General features: G+C 34.8%; 3 protein-coding genes across 13 annotated transcripts; 2 read left to right on the top strand and 1 right to left on the bottom strand.

The window, feature by feature from the left end:
- Nucleotides 1-15: 15 nt before the first annotated feature.
- LOC124424642 (translocation protein SEC62) lies at nucleotides 16-2,867 on the top strand. Its single transcript, XM_046964003.1, has 5 exons — nucleotides 16-103; nucleotides 628-1,077; nucleotides 1,152-1,499; nucleotides 1,582-1,685; nucleotides 1,763-2,867. The coding sequence occupies exons 1-5, from the start codon at nucleotides 68-70 to the stop codon at nucleotides 1,938-1,940; spliced, it is 1,116 nt and encodes a 371-aa protein (XP_046819959.1). The 5' UTR covers nucleotides 16-67; the 3' UTR covers nucleotides 1,941-2,867.
- Nucleotides 2,868-2,921: 54 nt separating this feature from the next.
- LOC124424643 (tetratricopeptide repeat protein 36) lies at nucleotides 2,922-3,947 on the bottom strand. The gene is made up of 3 exons (XM_046964004.1): nucleotides 3,713-3,947; nucleotides 3,444-3,641; nucleotides 2,922-3,273 (listed from the first exon to the last, which is right to left on the bottom strand). Exons 1-3 carry the CDS (start codon nucleotides 3,810-3,812, stop codon nucleotides 3,023-3,025), a joined length of 549 nt encoding a protein of 182 aa, XP_046819960.1. The 5' UTR covers nucleotides 3,813-3,947; the 3' UTR covers nucleotides 2,922-3,022.
- Nucleotides 3,948-4,077: 130 nt separating this feature from the next.
- On the top strand, nucleotides 4,078-15,266 carry LOC124424640. 11 transcript variants are annotated; one of them, XM_046963996.1, is made up of 11 exons: nucleotides 4,078-4,369; nucleotides 4,533-4,643; nucleotides 4,801-5,088; nucleotides 5,186-5,674; nucleotides 8,578-9,174; nucleotides 9,815-10,300; nucleotides 11,260-11,493; nucleotides 12,003-12,160; nucleotides 12,288-12,688; nucleotides 12,960-13,037; nucleotides 14,876-15,266. In XM_046963996.1, exons 6-11 carry the CDS (start codon nucleotides 9,929-9,931, stop codon nucleotides 15,016-15,018), a joined length of 1,386 nt encoding a protein of 461 aa, XP_046819952.1. In that variant the 5' UTR covers nucleotides 4,078-4,369; nucleotides 4,533-4,643; nucleotides 4,801-5,088; nucleotides 5,186-5,674; nucleotides 8,578-9,174; nucleotides 9,815-9,928; the 3' UTR covers nucleotides 15,019-15,266. The 11 variants fall into 11 exon arrangements, with proteins under 11 accessions (XP_046819952.1, XP_046819950.1, XP_046819951.1 ...); XM_046963994.1 differs by lacking the exon at nucleotides 4,533-4,643; XM_046963995.1 differs by lacking the exon at nucleotides 4,533-4,643 and having other exon boundaries at nucleotides 4,672-5,088.
- The last annotated feature ends 99 nt before the right edge of the window (nucleotides 15,267-15,365 follow it).

The raw sequence follows: 15,365 nt of genomic DNA, 5'->3' as shown, positions 1-15,365 counted from the left end.
TTTTTTTTCCTATAGCGTCTGTGACGAAAAGAGTTCAAATGCGCAAGTGCAAAGTTGGATTTACAACATGGTGGAACGTAGGAAAGGCAGAAAACGCAAAGATGTAAGCATCGCATATTCAATTACTTCCTACGATATGTTTTCGATGTCGCAATAGATTATTACTTGATTGGAATTATCTGCATTATTACTTATATTTTTTTTTCTCTGCTTATTTTGAAATATCATCTTTAGTACACGTGTCACGATTGATGTCTTCTTCTCAATTTTCAACAGTATTAAACAGGATGACGTAGATGAAATACATTTCTCGATATTTCCTATGCCTTTTTTATTATATGCTTTTAATTTTGTACATGTTTTTACGATTTTTAATTGTAAAATATATATGTTGATATATATATATATATGTATATATATATGTATGTATATATATATATATATATATATATATATATATATATATATATATATATATATATGTGTGTGTGGAAAATAACAATTATTTTCTCAAAATATTTGAAAATACCTTGTCATCTTCCTTTCCGGCTAATTTTTGTTATGTCAAATGTGAATAATTATTACGTCCTAATCATACATTAAAAATACGTTTTATTTCTGAAATAGGAAATTTCAAGTTTAGATAATGAAATTGCTCAGGATAAACCATCTAAAGAAGAATATGCTGTAGCCAAGTGGATTCGTAACAATGTACCTTCCAAAAAGACTAAATTTGACAGAAATCATAATGTTGAATATTTCACTGGTACTCGTGCAGTCGATGCACTATTGGAAAACTCACCCTGGAGCAAGACCAGATTCGAGACTCGAGAACAAGTTACAAAATTTCTTGACATTATGTTGAGGCACAAGTTTTTCCATAGAGCTAAAAAAGTAGTAATATCTGAAGAGGAGCTTTGTAAAATTCGTGGTATTAAGAAGAAAATTAAAGAACCAAAGGAAGAGAAGAAGTCTAATGAAAAAGAAAAAGAAGATCTGAAGGAAAATAAGGATGCATCAAATAAAGATAATGAAGAGAAATCTGATGAACGAAAAGAAATTAAGAAGAAATCAAAAGTGAGTTATTATCCTTAGACAATATTCAAAATATCATATACCTTTTTACATAGATCAATGTTTTATCGTTATAGGTGCGACTTGAAATGCATATGGAACAATATTTCGTAGATTGTAATGATGCTTACGTTTGGATATACGAACCAATACCAGTTTATTATTGGTTTTTTGGTACCTTGGTAGTATTAGGAGCAATTGGACTTTGTTTATTCCCGTTATGGCCCTTAACTATTCGTCAGGGAGTATATTATTTAAGCGTAGCTGCTGCTGGATTGCTTGTATTCATCCTTGCATTAACTATTCTTAGAATGATCGTATTCTGTCTTCTTTGGGTACCTACTCTTGGCAGGTGTCATTTTTGGTTATTACCCAATTTGATAGCAGACGTTGGCTTTTTCGCATCATTCTGGCCATTATATCAGGTAAATTTTCATTTTCTAAATGATGAATTCTTATAGAATTGTAAAATGTAAAATAATTATATGGTATTTTGTTACTTCTTAGTATGAATATTATGGTGCTTCAAATGAAAGCGATAAAAGAGGTAGTAAAAAGAAAAAGAAGAAGGACAAAGATTCTGATACTGAAGAAGCCCCTAGTACGTCTACGTAAGTAAATGGATAAAGAAAAGTTATTTTATAATCTTAAATATTTGAAATACTCTTATTGTTATTTTTGTTTATAGCGAAGATAGATCTAATATGGAAGAATTACCAAAGGATGAGACAAACAGAATCGAAGAGATTTCTAATGGAGACAATAAGAAAGTTTCTGTTAGCGAATCAGCAGAAGGTTCTGAGGGTAGTGAAGAAGGTTCAGAAAGTGAAAAATCAAATACAGGTCGTGATTTTGTGATGGTATAAAACATATATTGTGGCATTAATTATCTCCATGTTCATTTGAACGAGTAAAAATTAATTCGATGATTAATCGTTAAAATTGACATATGCTTTTATGTACATTACTAATGCATAACTGTCAAATAATCAGGTTATTATAATTAATTTGATAAAAGAGGGGGGGGGGACGGGAAAAGATGTTAATGTCAAAATACTATGGAAAAAGTGAAAATATCTTCTGGTGTACAATCCATTTCTTAATAGATAAAAAAACAAACAAAAAATATCAGACGGATATACTTGTACCAGAAATTCTGCATTTTGTGCATTTAGGATATTGCAGATGGACAAATAAAAAATTTGTCTGCATTTTGTACGAAGAGAATTTATTGTTGAAGATAGTGTGGAATATGTAATATCAGAATATTATATCGCTTTCTCGCGATGATTTAACTTTCTTTATATATATATATATATATATATATGTATATATATATATAAATATATATATATATATATATTGTTTGTAAGTTATAAAAAGTAAAGTGTTATAAACGTGTTTTACTACGTTATTAGAAGTACTTAATCGATAATTGAAAATATTGGATTAAAAGGAATGCAATAAATTTTCTTCTTTACTGTTGTACCTTTCTATTTCATAAAATACAATAGTTGGAAGAATGAAACTCGTGTGCGTGGAACTCTGATATTTTCATAATTGTTCATCGAAAGTATTTGCGATTTCTTCTTTCTAGTAGATCAGAAATTGTCTTTTTAAAGGTGCGTATATTGCACGTTTAATACGATAGAATGTAATTTATATTTTTATTGAAGATTCCAATGATAATTATTTTGTGTAATCATTATTATTAATGTGGATATATCAATTGGATCATTGTAGGCGCATGATTCATAAATCTATATTCAAATAAAGGGTAACAATGAAGAGAATCGGGTTAATGACGATTGATCAGTATAAAAAAAAAAAAAAGAGAAGGTTTATAATTTCATTCAAAACTTTTGTATAATTTAATATATCATTTCTCATTTAACATGTCATTTTCACAGATCTGATCCTTCTGTTATCAGAATTAGCGACGATATCGTCAATGACGAGTGGATTTCAGAATAATTTCACGTAACATAGCATTACACATAGCTGCATAAGGATTTAGAGAAACGAGCTGTGATTTGGCAAAGCTCGAACCAGCTTCGGCTGCCAGCATAAAGTCTTCTTTAGCTTTTTGATCCTCCTTCATGTAACGATACAATATTCCACGTTGGCAAAGCGCCTGAATGCCTGCTTTTCCTTTTCCTTGGCTAAGTTTAACTGCCATATGCAGATCCTCTAATGCTTCTATGAAAGGTATAAGTTCCGAATATTACATCATACGTTTTATCATTCGCAATCATTATTTTCTTTTTATCAATAGATATATGCAATATCGTTATGTCACAATATTTTCTAGTATATTGAATCTTTTTTTTTTTTTTTTTTTTATGTCAAATAATAAATTATTCCATTACCATTATCACGACCAGCCAAACGAAATGCTTGAGCTCTATCATTCAAAATGGATGGGGAAGAAGGTACTTTCTTCAAAGCTTCCTCAAATAAACGAAAAGATTCATCAAAATTTTCGGACTCTGCGTGAGATATAGCCTGTTTTAAGATATTCAAAATGTTCTCGGGTAAAGCATCTCTTTCGTTTTGATTCAATGCATCTGAAAAAATACATAAAGAGATCGTAAAAAGTTGCAACATTCAGAAAGGACAAAAAAGAAGAACTACGTACCAGGATCGTTATTTTCTGAAAAATCAATCGATCCATGCCCTTGAATTGGATCAAATATTACGTTTAAAACGACACGATCACGTTCGCTCAGTCGCTCCATTTCTACTGAATACCTAAGATATTCTATTTTTCTTTGGTATTGGTAGAAAACTCGTTTCTGCTTATCACGAATGAATTAACTTGTTTCCAAAGCGACACCATACCGAATGCGTCATTATTTAAATTATACCGGTTATTTTACATAAAGGTGTGATATGTATAATATAATGTTAAAAACGTATTAGCTTTAGGAGCTCTAATGCTTTGAAATTTGTTTGTCATTATTCGTTGTAATAAATTTACCGGTTTCATATGGAAAATTTTCAAAGGAAGTAGATAATTAGGATTTTAAAAGGAAAAAGAAGTAGAAGCTCGATGCATACGACACGATATAAAGATCTTTTTTCTCGGATATGCAAATTTATCGGTTGTACTGTTAAACAGCTATTTTGTTCATTTAACGTTCTCACGTTTCCCACGAAGCGAAGATATAAGCGCGCTAAGAAAACTTTCGCATCACGGAAGCCGACGCACGTTGCATTTATCAACTACGAAGCTCTTGGATTCTCGTTTCTCATTTAGAAGATAGACTTGTCATTCTGTTTGCTTTCAACTTCCGTGAGTTTATCGAATTATTAGATACTTCTTAAGTAACATATTACATATTGATTAAATTATTAGATACTTCTTAACTAAAATATTACATATCGATTAATTTCTTTTTTTAATAATTTGACTTTAATTTTTTCTTTTCTTTTTTTTTTTTTTCTTTTTTCAAAAGAAATCATCAATTATGTTTGAAAGGTGAAATACATTAGATCGTTATTAGAAATTCTGTTGAAATAAGTTCCTGTATTTAACTAAGAATAAATTTGAAGGAATAGGACCGCAGGTAAAAGATTTTTTTCGTTATTCGTAAGAGCGAAGATGTAGATGGTCCTTAGGTTGCATAGTACACATGGTACTATGCGGGGAGGGCTCCGTCACGAAGGCGAAGTTAACTGCCCATAACTCATAGCCGACATATAATAAATATCGTTACTCCATAGTGAGCACACGTGGACTTTCGCGAAGTGGTTTATAAGCGTATACGAAACGTACGTGAAGCATGGAGGGACCTCACGTATATTCTGTGTATAACGTCGACCGAACATAAACGTTCGGCGGTATGTGTCTACGCCTTTTCGCCTTGCTTGCTCGATGGAGAAGATTCTTCTTAGATTTTTCGCGTTTAAGCTTTTGCCCTTTAACGGCCAAGCTCGTCAACGAAGGGTGATATCTCATGGACGAGTTATGTTACATTTTTCTTGGAATTTTTAAATGATCAGGATAAAACCGTACGTCTTTCTTCTTTCTTTTTTCTTTTTTTTCCTTTTTTTATATTATCACCCCTCGTTATAATTCCTTTTATTAATTTCATTTTATTTTTTGTAGAGGAATGTGTCCTGTCGACCAACAAAACGAAAAGAAAAAAGAAAAAAAAATAAAGATCGTGCAAGAGGACGAACCCTTGAAATAAGGATAAGAAAAAATATCCTGCGTGACCGACCGCCGCAGTTTGTGGTTACAATAAACAAGGAAGAAAAAAGGTGCATCTCTGTCTCTCTCCCTCTCTCTCTCTCTTTTTCTCTCACTACGTGCATACGTTCGTCTTCTATTTCTCTCTCTCTCTCTCTCTCTCTCTCTCTCTCTCTCTCTGTCTCTCTTTCTCTCTTTGCAGAGTTAGCTCCTATCTCCTTCCAACTTTTCTCCCTTCGCCCTTTGCGCATATGTACCTTACGCCGAGTGCAGACAACCGGATTTATATTCAAATGAATCGCCGTAGAAGGGTCGACTTATCAACGTATCGCGGTCGATGAAGCAAAAAGACAAAAGGAGCAAAGGGAGTCTCAGAGTTTCAAGAATAAAAATAATATATGCAAGGTTCGTATTTTTATTTTTTTCTTTTTTTTTCGGTTTTCCTTTTTTCTTTTCTTCTTTCTTTCTTTCTTTCATTCTCTCTTCCTTTCTTCTTTTTTATTTTGAAATTAGACACATAGATTTTTATCACGATAAATCCTAAAATGTCATTTATTTATGTATAAGTATATTTATTTTCATAATTTTGATACATTATCATTTTAATTTAAGTTAAAAGAAAGTTAAAAAGTTAAAAAAGCAAAAAAAATTTTCGTGGAACAAGACCCGGCAGTATTAATCTTCTCAGTATCAGTAAACTAATACTAAGTTCGAAAGTTGCGGAATAGTTGGATGGATATTCGTTCGACTTGTAAATCTATCATTGTTTTTCGAGATCAGAATTATTGGTACGACGATATTCTTCGTTCGTCCTGGTACATACATGACTTTATTTAGCTTTAGTTCGTCGAAACCGGTTACAAGCGAATGCTCCTCTCTCTCTCTCTCTCTCTCTCTCTCTCTCTCTCTCTCTCTCTCTTTCTCTCTCTCTCTTTCAAGCATCGAGCTCGCCAGTCCCCAATACCATGGCGCAACTCAGAGATTTGGTGTACAACCAGCGAGTTTTCGGCTTTGCGTACCAGCCCCGTGGAATTTCACGCGAGAAAGAAAAAGAGAGAATAACTTGTATGGACCGAACTCATACCATTGAAAACACCTTATTTTTCTAAAACATTTTCGATTCAATACAGTCTCTCGTTTATTATATTATTAGGGATATAATAATTTTTCAAACGTTTCTTTATGCAAAGAAAAAAAAAATATATATATATATATATACGCACGCACACACATATATATACACGTATATATAATATATATTTATATATAAATGTATAATAAATAAGTTTCGTTTTCGTAAGACACAAATCAAAGTCAATTTGTTTTTACATTTTCAATTTTTTTTCTCAATTATTCAAGGACATATAAGAATAAATGGAAATCCTGAAAATTTCTTTAATCATATCTAACTTTTTTTTTCGAAGTTTGTAAAGCTTATGTCTGAATTCTTTCTTTTTACGTCGACGTGAAAGGGAAACGATTTACCGTACCTTACATTAGATCGCGTGGGTAGCTTGCGTCATTAAGCACGGTACTATACGGTACAAGAATGACTTTGGCTTTGGTGGAGAAAGTGACCGGGTGTGGCTTTGCATTGCTCTTTGAAATTATTGTATATTTCTCGAAGGGATCGTTTTTGGATATTGAATAATAATTCGTTTAAATATTTTCATCGTCATGCTTTCAGATTACATATCTAATAACAACGTTTTTAATCGTAATATTATAAACCTTGATTCGTTAAAAGAGAGAAATAGAATATAATTATAAATTTAATGCAAATCTTAATTTAAAAAAAAAAAAAAGAAGAAAAAGAAAAAGCATTTGTCTCAAGGACGTTTTAAGAAGAAATATATTTGTAGCCTTTTTGTTTCTGATACAAAAAATATTATCAAATTTATGAGAATATATGTATGCAATTTTCGAGCTTTGAAACATCCTGTACCATGGTATCACGAAGTCGAGACCCGTACCGATGTGCAAACGGTTTGTCCGGTTTTCGAGACAAAGGGTTCGTCGAACTCCGGAGTGCAGGGTTCGATCGGCAGAGCTACCGAATGTCTCCTTACGAGTAAGATCGTCGATCTATGACGTGAACGCACCCACGTACATATATCGACTCTAGCATACATATAAGTTTGTTACGAGAATGAAAGGAAACGTACCGCTATGTCGCATCCTCGAGATTTGACCTCAAAGGGAATCGTTAAAAAGATGCAACGGTCGGTTCTTCATTTTATTTTTGTTTGTTTGTATTTTTTATCTCCCGTTTTCTTTCTCTCTCTTTTTTTCTTTTTTTTTCTTTTTTTGTTTTGAATCAAAGAGCGTATACAGAGCTATTTATCTGACAAAGGAAAATGGTAATCACGTTCTAATAGAGATATGACGATGAATGAAAAGTTCGAACTTGAAGTTGCTTCTGATAATATTCCTTGAATTTGTCCAAATGTTATTTTAATTATTTACTTTTTTTTTTCCTTTGTTTTCTTTTTTTTTTTTTTTTCAATCTTACCTCGCCTACGATTATTGAAAGGGCGTCCCGTCAACTTTTTGCTATGGAATTTCGACTGTCCACGTCGTCGTTCGAAGTCACAGAGTTCGTTAAACGCAACTTCGATCGTTCTCCATCCTTCTCCTCCCCCTCTTTCTCCATCGTTTCTTCCTCTTTCTTCTTCTTCGTCGTTTCTTGCTTCGAGCCGAGACGAACCTTTGGCCATTGTTAATACTTTTTCGAGGTTATTACATGTCCGATATGTAAATGCATCGGCGGAGTCCGGTCCTCGACATCGGAGGACCAACTCCTCTCGCTCTCTTTCTCCTACTATGTCTCTCTTTCTCTTAAGCTCCTTTATTCCTCACACAGTATTCTCTCTTTTCTTTACAGGGACGCAGCCGATCCCACTGCTTTCAGTGAAAGTAAATACAGTGTGTATAATTTTCAATTAAAAACAAAAGAAAAAAATAAAAAAAAAAAAAAAATTAAAAAAAAAAAAAAATAAAAAAAGTAAATAAATAAAAAAAAGAAAAGAAAAGAAAAGAAAATAAAGAAAAGAAAAAAATCCCAATCAATCTTAAATTGCACGCGCATCATCATTGGATCCTTAAAGATGTACATAAACGTGTAAAAAAAAAGAAATAATTCTCTCGAGAAAGTCAATTGAACCGGCCTGATGATTTTGTTTAAGTGGATGGTTAGTTAGTAAAAAAAAAAAAAAGAAAAAAAAAAAAAAGAAAAAAACAATAAAAGCGTTAACAAATTAAAAAATTTATTTATTGTATATTCTCTTGCCTTCGGCATTTCTTTTTAGATTTGTAGTATCCGATCCTGGTCCGCGGCACGACCATCACCACAACAGCATTACTACCACCACCACGACCACCATCACCTCCACCATCGCCATGCCATCGTCATCACCATCTCCCTGATTCCTCTGTAACGGATAGGCTTCACCTCCGCAGGACGGAACTCTAGTCCGCTTCCAGTTTCGCCCTCGAGAGTTCTTCGCGGTTTAGTAGGAACGTGCCTCTCGCAACGTGCACCTCGAGCTCCTCCATGCTCCACAATTCTTTATCAAATACGACGAGTATTCTCTGGGCGAATTAAAACTATCAATTAAAATTTGTTTTAATTCGATCGTAAACAAAGGCTGAATTTTTTTATTCGCGTTGTTTTTCAATATTTGTTGGAAAAAAAAGCGCGGGAAGATTCGAAGAAGGATAGTTTCAAAGCTGAAAAGTGACTCGCAGAAAGAGGATGCACGTGGAAGTTTCTTCACGTTTTTTACAAAGGATGAGGAGAAGGGTCTGAGAGAGAAAGAGAGAGATAGACAGACAGACAGACAGACAGACAGAGACACAGAAAGAAAGAGAGAGAGAGAGAGAGAGAGAGAGAGAGAGAGAGAGAGGTTAAATATTATTTAAAAAATAAATTCGATTAATTCTATCTTCATTATTTTCTTTCAATTGCAATCGAGAAAAACGTTTCGTTACATCTGCACGCAGTTTCAACTTTTCCCTTAACTTTTTTTTTTTTATTTCCTTGACTTCGCTCCAGTCTACTTACGTTCGAACTTGTTCGACGATTATCGCCTTTAAAGATCGTTGAATGTTCCTGCGTATGTACTTTTTTACGGTTCGCTGTTAGGTCTTTCAAATCTCTATCCCATGATCTCTTTCCTGTCGTCTTATCATCGTGACCCGGTTATTGCAACGCATCCATCCTTAGCGATAGCGTGCGTTTAAGTATTTATCGTGAAAGCACGTTTATTCGTACCCTGGCTCATAAATTATAGAAGATTTAAGGCTCAAGGTAACAAGCATGTCGAATGCTAATTTCTTTGGCTTTATTTATCGGTATTACGAGACACGTGCTTTTCCATTTCCGTTTATTAAGGAAAACGTTTCTCGGTAAAAACATTGTTGTCTCAAAATTATAATGAAAATCAGTTTGATGAGAAAATGAAAAGGAAAGAGAGAGAGAGAGAGAGAGAGAGAAAGATAGAAAAAATAGGAAAGTATGTCAGTTCTGATTCTGATTATTTTCAGAGGTCGGAGAAGAAAAACATCCTGAGGAAAGAAAAGGCGATCCCTTATACGTAAGGATGCGAGTGCGTAGGAGAAGATACACGAAGCGGTGACGACACACGGATTTGTCTCGACATGAGGCTAAGTCCAATTTTTTTATCATGCGCCACGGCGAGCTGGCTCGGTCCTGCCGAGGCTATTCGAAGTCCTTCTTATTCGAAGGACTACGAATTATCAACGGAGTTCTTCCTGGTGCCGTCGGAGGATACGGCCGATAGAAATGGTTTAGCTAGCGTGGCTAGCGTTATCAGCGTGCCAGCACCCAATAGAACCGTATCCGTCTTCAGAATGCCAACGAGGAAGGGCCAAGAACGCGAAACCGAATCTACCAGGCCACCGAGCTCGCGTTTCCTTCTCAGACAACGACCTTGGGCTCTTCCCCTTGCAGCCCTAAGTGCCGCAGCGATGCTTCTTATGGCTGGTTTCGAGGTTTTCGTACTTCTCAAGGTTGGTCAATGCTCCAAACGGAAAATCAAATTAACATTTTATTATTTATTTTTCTGTTTTATTTTTCTTTTTTTCTTTTTTTGTAATTTAAAGTAATTAAATAAAGTATCGGTATTTATCATTTTAAATCATCTTTGGACATAGACGAAAGAACATCGAGTTCTAAAGAAATAAGATTCTGACCGAGATTTTCCATTGATCCTAAACCATAGTTGTAATATACTATTTTCGATTGAATTTCTTCGACAAGCTCCGATAATCTAAGAGAATTTCGCCGAGACCTAGGCCTAGTTTGTTCAACGTTTCTCCGTACGACGTGTCTCGTCTAGGTTGCGTATTGCCACGCTCCATTGGGCCACGAGCAAACGAGTCGAGAAAGGCCGTGATAGTAAAACGAGTTTGTTCGCTATCACACGCGTGAGACGTAGACGCTCTATTATTATCATACCATTACTATCTCGTTACCGTTCTTGTCGTTAGAGGAAGTTGCCGATTACGCTTGCACTTTTACGGTTACTCGTTCAATCTCAACGAGCAATAATATAATTGTATGTATATACCGTATTTATATATATATATATATATATATATATATATATATATATATGTATGTATGTATATATATACATAATATATTCTTTATTATAATTAGAGAAATTAATCTACGCTCATCGGGAAAGATAATTTGATTTAATTTGCTTACGATTATGGCGCGTTCCTCCATATATAATCTGGAGCAAAACGGTAGCTGCTTGTTTCATATTCGTTATTTACCTTACTTGGAATCACGCATAATGATTCGAATATCAAATCGAGATCGATGATAAAACGATGATATTACCATTAATTTAATCGGCAGGAAGGTTTTTTTCTCTCTCTCTCTCTCTCTCTCTCTCTTTCTCTCTATCCTTATAAAAATATATTCCTCGTGAAAATAATATATTCATAATGTATTTTAGGCAAGAGCAGCAGCTCCAAACAGACGTCACTTGTTCCTAGGCCAAGCCCTTTTACTTGGTCTTTTTCTTTTGGCTGGACTCTCAGCTGCAGCTTCTCTCAGCCAAAATCCTCTCTCTTGTGCAGCCTTCAGACTAGTCGGTTTACCAGCGGCCCTCGTATTTGCGGCCCTTCTCGTCAAATGCGTCTTCCTTCTTTCATTGAACAGCGGTGTCTATTTACCAGCACCTTATCAAGTTAGTAATAATTATCAATGAATAATAATTAGTAATAATTATCAGAATATTTTTAATGTTTCCAAAAATTCAAAGATTTCCAGAGATAAATGGAAATTTGATTCTATTGGCAAAGATATATAATTTGTTATTGCGGTTTCGAGAAAGGTTTTTATATTTAAGAGTATCAAAGAGATCCGGTCTTGTTTCTTGATCTGCGGTAAAGCGATCACGCGAGCGCTCGATATGAATGAAAAGCTTATTTGTAGTTGTGTATAGGCAACACGTATATACAATAGTGAGTTAATGTATAGAAACTCGTGGGACGACTTAGACCGTGAATACTCGGAATTTTTCACGTTCGGTCTGTGCCAACGATCAGGATGCCAATGGTATACGACTATTCGCGCAAAAGCAACGTGTAACTATCATTGACAGATTGGAAAGTATATGCATATATATATATATATATATATATATATATATATATATAAACGCACGGTTGAATAATTCTTTTTACTTCACCGCAGGCTTTGGTACTGGTATTTGCTGTACTGGTACAAGTAGCTATCGTCGGCCAATGGTTTTACGGAGAACCACCCGCGGTTATACAAGTTCAAAATGTGGATCAGAATGGTCCTCTATTGGGTTGCAAAACTCCCCTCGGACAGACAGTGGCTTCCCTAGGGTAAACTTTTGAAATGTAACTTTTGGGCAGATACATACGTGACATAGTTTAGAAATTATGAATATTACGAAAAAAAAAAAAGAAAAAGAAACTATTGATCTTTCATTACTTTCATTTTTTATTTTAGATATCCAGGGATATTGTTAATAGCGGTTGCCTGTTTAGCCGTTCGAGCACGTGGCGTACGTGATAATAACAGGGAAGCTGCTTTTATCGGACTCGCCGTTGGTCTGTCATTGCCGATTTGGATATCAAGCGCAATTGGCTCTACAGTAGCCTCCTCCGAGAGCGATAAGGAGGCGTGGCTGGCCTATGGCCTCCTTACTACATCGTTCCTCGTTTTTTTGACGATGTTCCTGCCGAAGGGTCGACAATTGGCTGCACTTGGTCGTGAAGGACCTACAACCGTCATTCGAGATCGCGATGATGCACTCAGCTCTCTACCTGGCAGCGGCTATTCTCCTTCCTTTTTCCATTTTAAACCTGCTGAGGCGTCCTTGAAGAGGAAGATGCATTATCACAGCGCTGGTACGTTAGAATAAATGAATTTCGACGATTTCACCCGATCCTTCGTAAATTTCTCTTGTTGTTTTGCACGCACACTTGCGTTGCGCGATTACGTTTCTTTCTCAACTGCGATGAGTTTCCTTTCGATTCGCATCTACGATATCTGATTCTACACGGTAAATTTAGACCTTAGGCATATCCGAAGTATAAACGAATTAATGGGCATTTGGAAAGGACGTAATCCGTTCGAAAGGAAAATATTGAGAATCACTTTCACACGTTTTCGCTGCAGATCGTGTCGCGCTGGTCTCATCGGGAATACCTGGTTGCAGCGCTTGCAGACACGGGGGAAGTCCAATATATTCCGATGGTAAGTCGTCGTGCGTTCAATTCTACAACAACGATTTGAAATGATCGTTTTGTCGTTTTTTTCATATCAACTTTTTTCCTCGTTTGACGCTCCTTCGATCAAGATTCTCTCGATTCATCATTTATCGAATATCTAAACCCAGGCATTCTTGGTATTTTTCGCTTAAGAGAAAATTCCATGATAAATTTACAACGCGTAGTAACGTGTAATAAAGTCGCTCTCGACGCCTTCAAGGCGACATGTCGCCTCTTCTTGCCGTGCATTTTTCTTCAACGTAATTGGTTCCTCGTTTACGCTCTTGACTTCTCGCGACCTTCAACTCGTAGGGATCAAACGAAAGGGAAGAAAAATCTTGTGCGATGGCTAGGGATGCAAGAGAAAGACAAGTAAACAGCAGAGAGAGAAACAGAGACAGAGAAAGAGAGAGAGAGAGAGAGAGAGAGAGAGAGAGAGAAAGTTCCAAGACGAGGGTCAAGCACTTCTTCGGCGTTTAAAGGAAGAAGAGGGGAAAAAGGATACCGTTAGATCGGACGAACGACATCGTCGAATGGCCTGCAAGTTGCGCTTTCGCTCTTAAAAAAAAACAAAAAGGAATGATCATTTGTATATATGTATTAACATATTTTCCAATTTTAATTTCGCTCGATAATTTGGATTCGTGTCCGAATGAATTTGTTAACAAATTAAAATATTAACAATGTAGTTATTATACTACTTGGATATGTAGATTCGTTTAAAATTCATTTCGATGATAATTATCCTTTCTTTTTGGTCTCGATTAGTCAATAATTACGTCAACGTTCTAAGTATTTTATTCAGGTCGAAAGCGTAAAACGCAAACGAGAAGCTTCATAATGCGATACGTCTCTCTTTACCGTAATGTTCATTATTACGAGCAAGGCGTGGAATATACTGGAAATTACGACCTAAAGGTCACTAGCCCCTTGGCCATTCACTTAAACACATCAAACCCCTCTCGCACCTACTTCAGAGTTTTTATATGACTTTTTGTTTTTCTTTTTTTTTTCCCCTTCTTTTTTGCTTGGCGAGGTGAAGGAACGGGGCGGAACGGGGCGCGGGGAAGCGGAAAAGGGGTGGAGGGAGAGAACGAAATAATGAATCTTTTGATGAGACAGAGCTGCGATTAAAAACCTGCATGTAAGAGACAACGGATTAATCATAGACGATCATGATGCGAGTTCTTTGATAATGATACTTTAGAATCCTTTCAAAAGGAATGACTTTGTTTTATTTGTTTTTTTCCTTATTGATTTGGATTATAACGATATATATATATATATATATATATATATGTGTGTGTGTGTGTGTGTATATACGTACGTATGTATAATGAGAAATGTGGAATATTTATTATACTGTATACCCACGGAGGGACATATTACGAGCTATTGGAGAAGTATGAAATGACGTTTATGGTCAGCCGCATAAGTAGAACACTATTATCGATGTCAGACATCGATAAACCGCATTAATAAATTGTACTGTGATCTTTTACGTTGGTCATATTTTATTAAATATTTCTAGTTTATTATTACAACGAACAGAAGATTTTTTTTTTTTTTTTATTTTTTTTTTATTATAAAAGATCGACATTTTGGCAATTATTTCTAATATTTTCGTTTAACAAAATATACTTTATATTAAAAATTGATCTATACGTGTATGTGATCTGGATAAGTTCAATTATTTTTATTAAAAATCTTTGTGTATTTGAAGTTGATTATTTGATAATTTTAAAAATGGAAATATGCGCTGTATATTAGAAAATACTTGTACTACTTAAATAATATGTATGTTTTCTCTTCCTCGTTTTTCAGAGGTTCATGGACCGATGGAGACGTTTGTTCTACCTACCGGTATGTATTTAAGGCCGGAGGATGCTGGAAATCTCTACACGACTCTATCAGCGAATCCCAACGTATTTTTCCAGAGAGCTACGCACCCGGGGATGATGTATTGATCCCTTCTTTTAATCGACGCGAAAGAACTTTATTCAAATATTTGAATTTAATTTAACGAGAAGATCCGCGGCTTTATAATTCTTCGCGTTAGATTACGATCAATGATCGAGATAATTACATCGATTGTAAATATTTACGTTGCATTTAGTATTTGACAAGTTTAGTCAATGTCTGTACGAAGAATAATATTGAACGTACGCCGAGTGATATGTTTGTGCGAATAAACATCTTTCTTTTATATAATATACAATTTTTTATATTACATTGTTTTTTCATAAAAAGTGAGCCACGAGTTTCGTACTATAAAATAATCATTTCAATTAATGACAAATGATGATAAACCATT

The sequence above is a fragment of the Vespa crabro genome, chromosome 6 (assembly GCF_910589235.1).
Source record: "Vespa crabro chromosome 6, iyVesCrab1.2, whole genome shotgun sequence".
NCBI lineage: Eukaryota > Metazoa > Arthropoda > Insecta > Hymenoptera > Vespidae > Vespa > Vespa crabro.
This window is presented reverse-complemented; position numbering and strand designations above follow the sequence as displayed.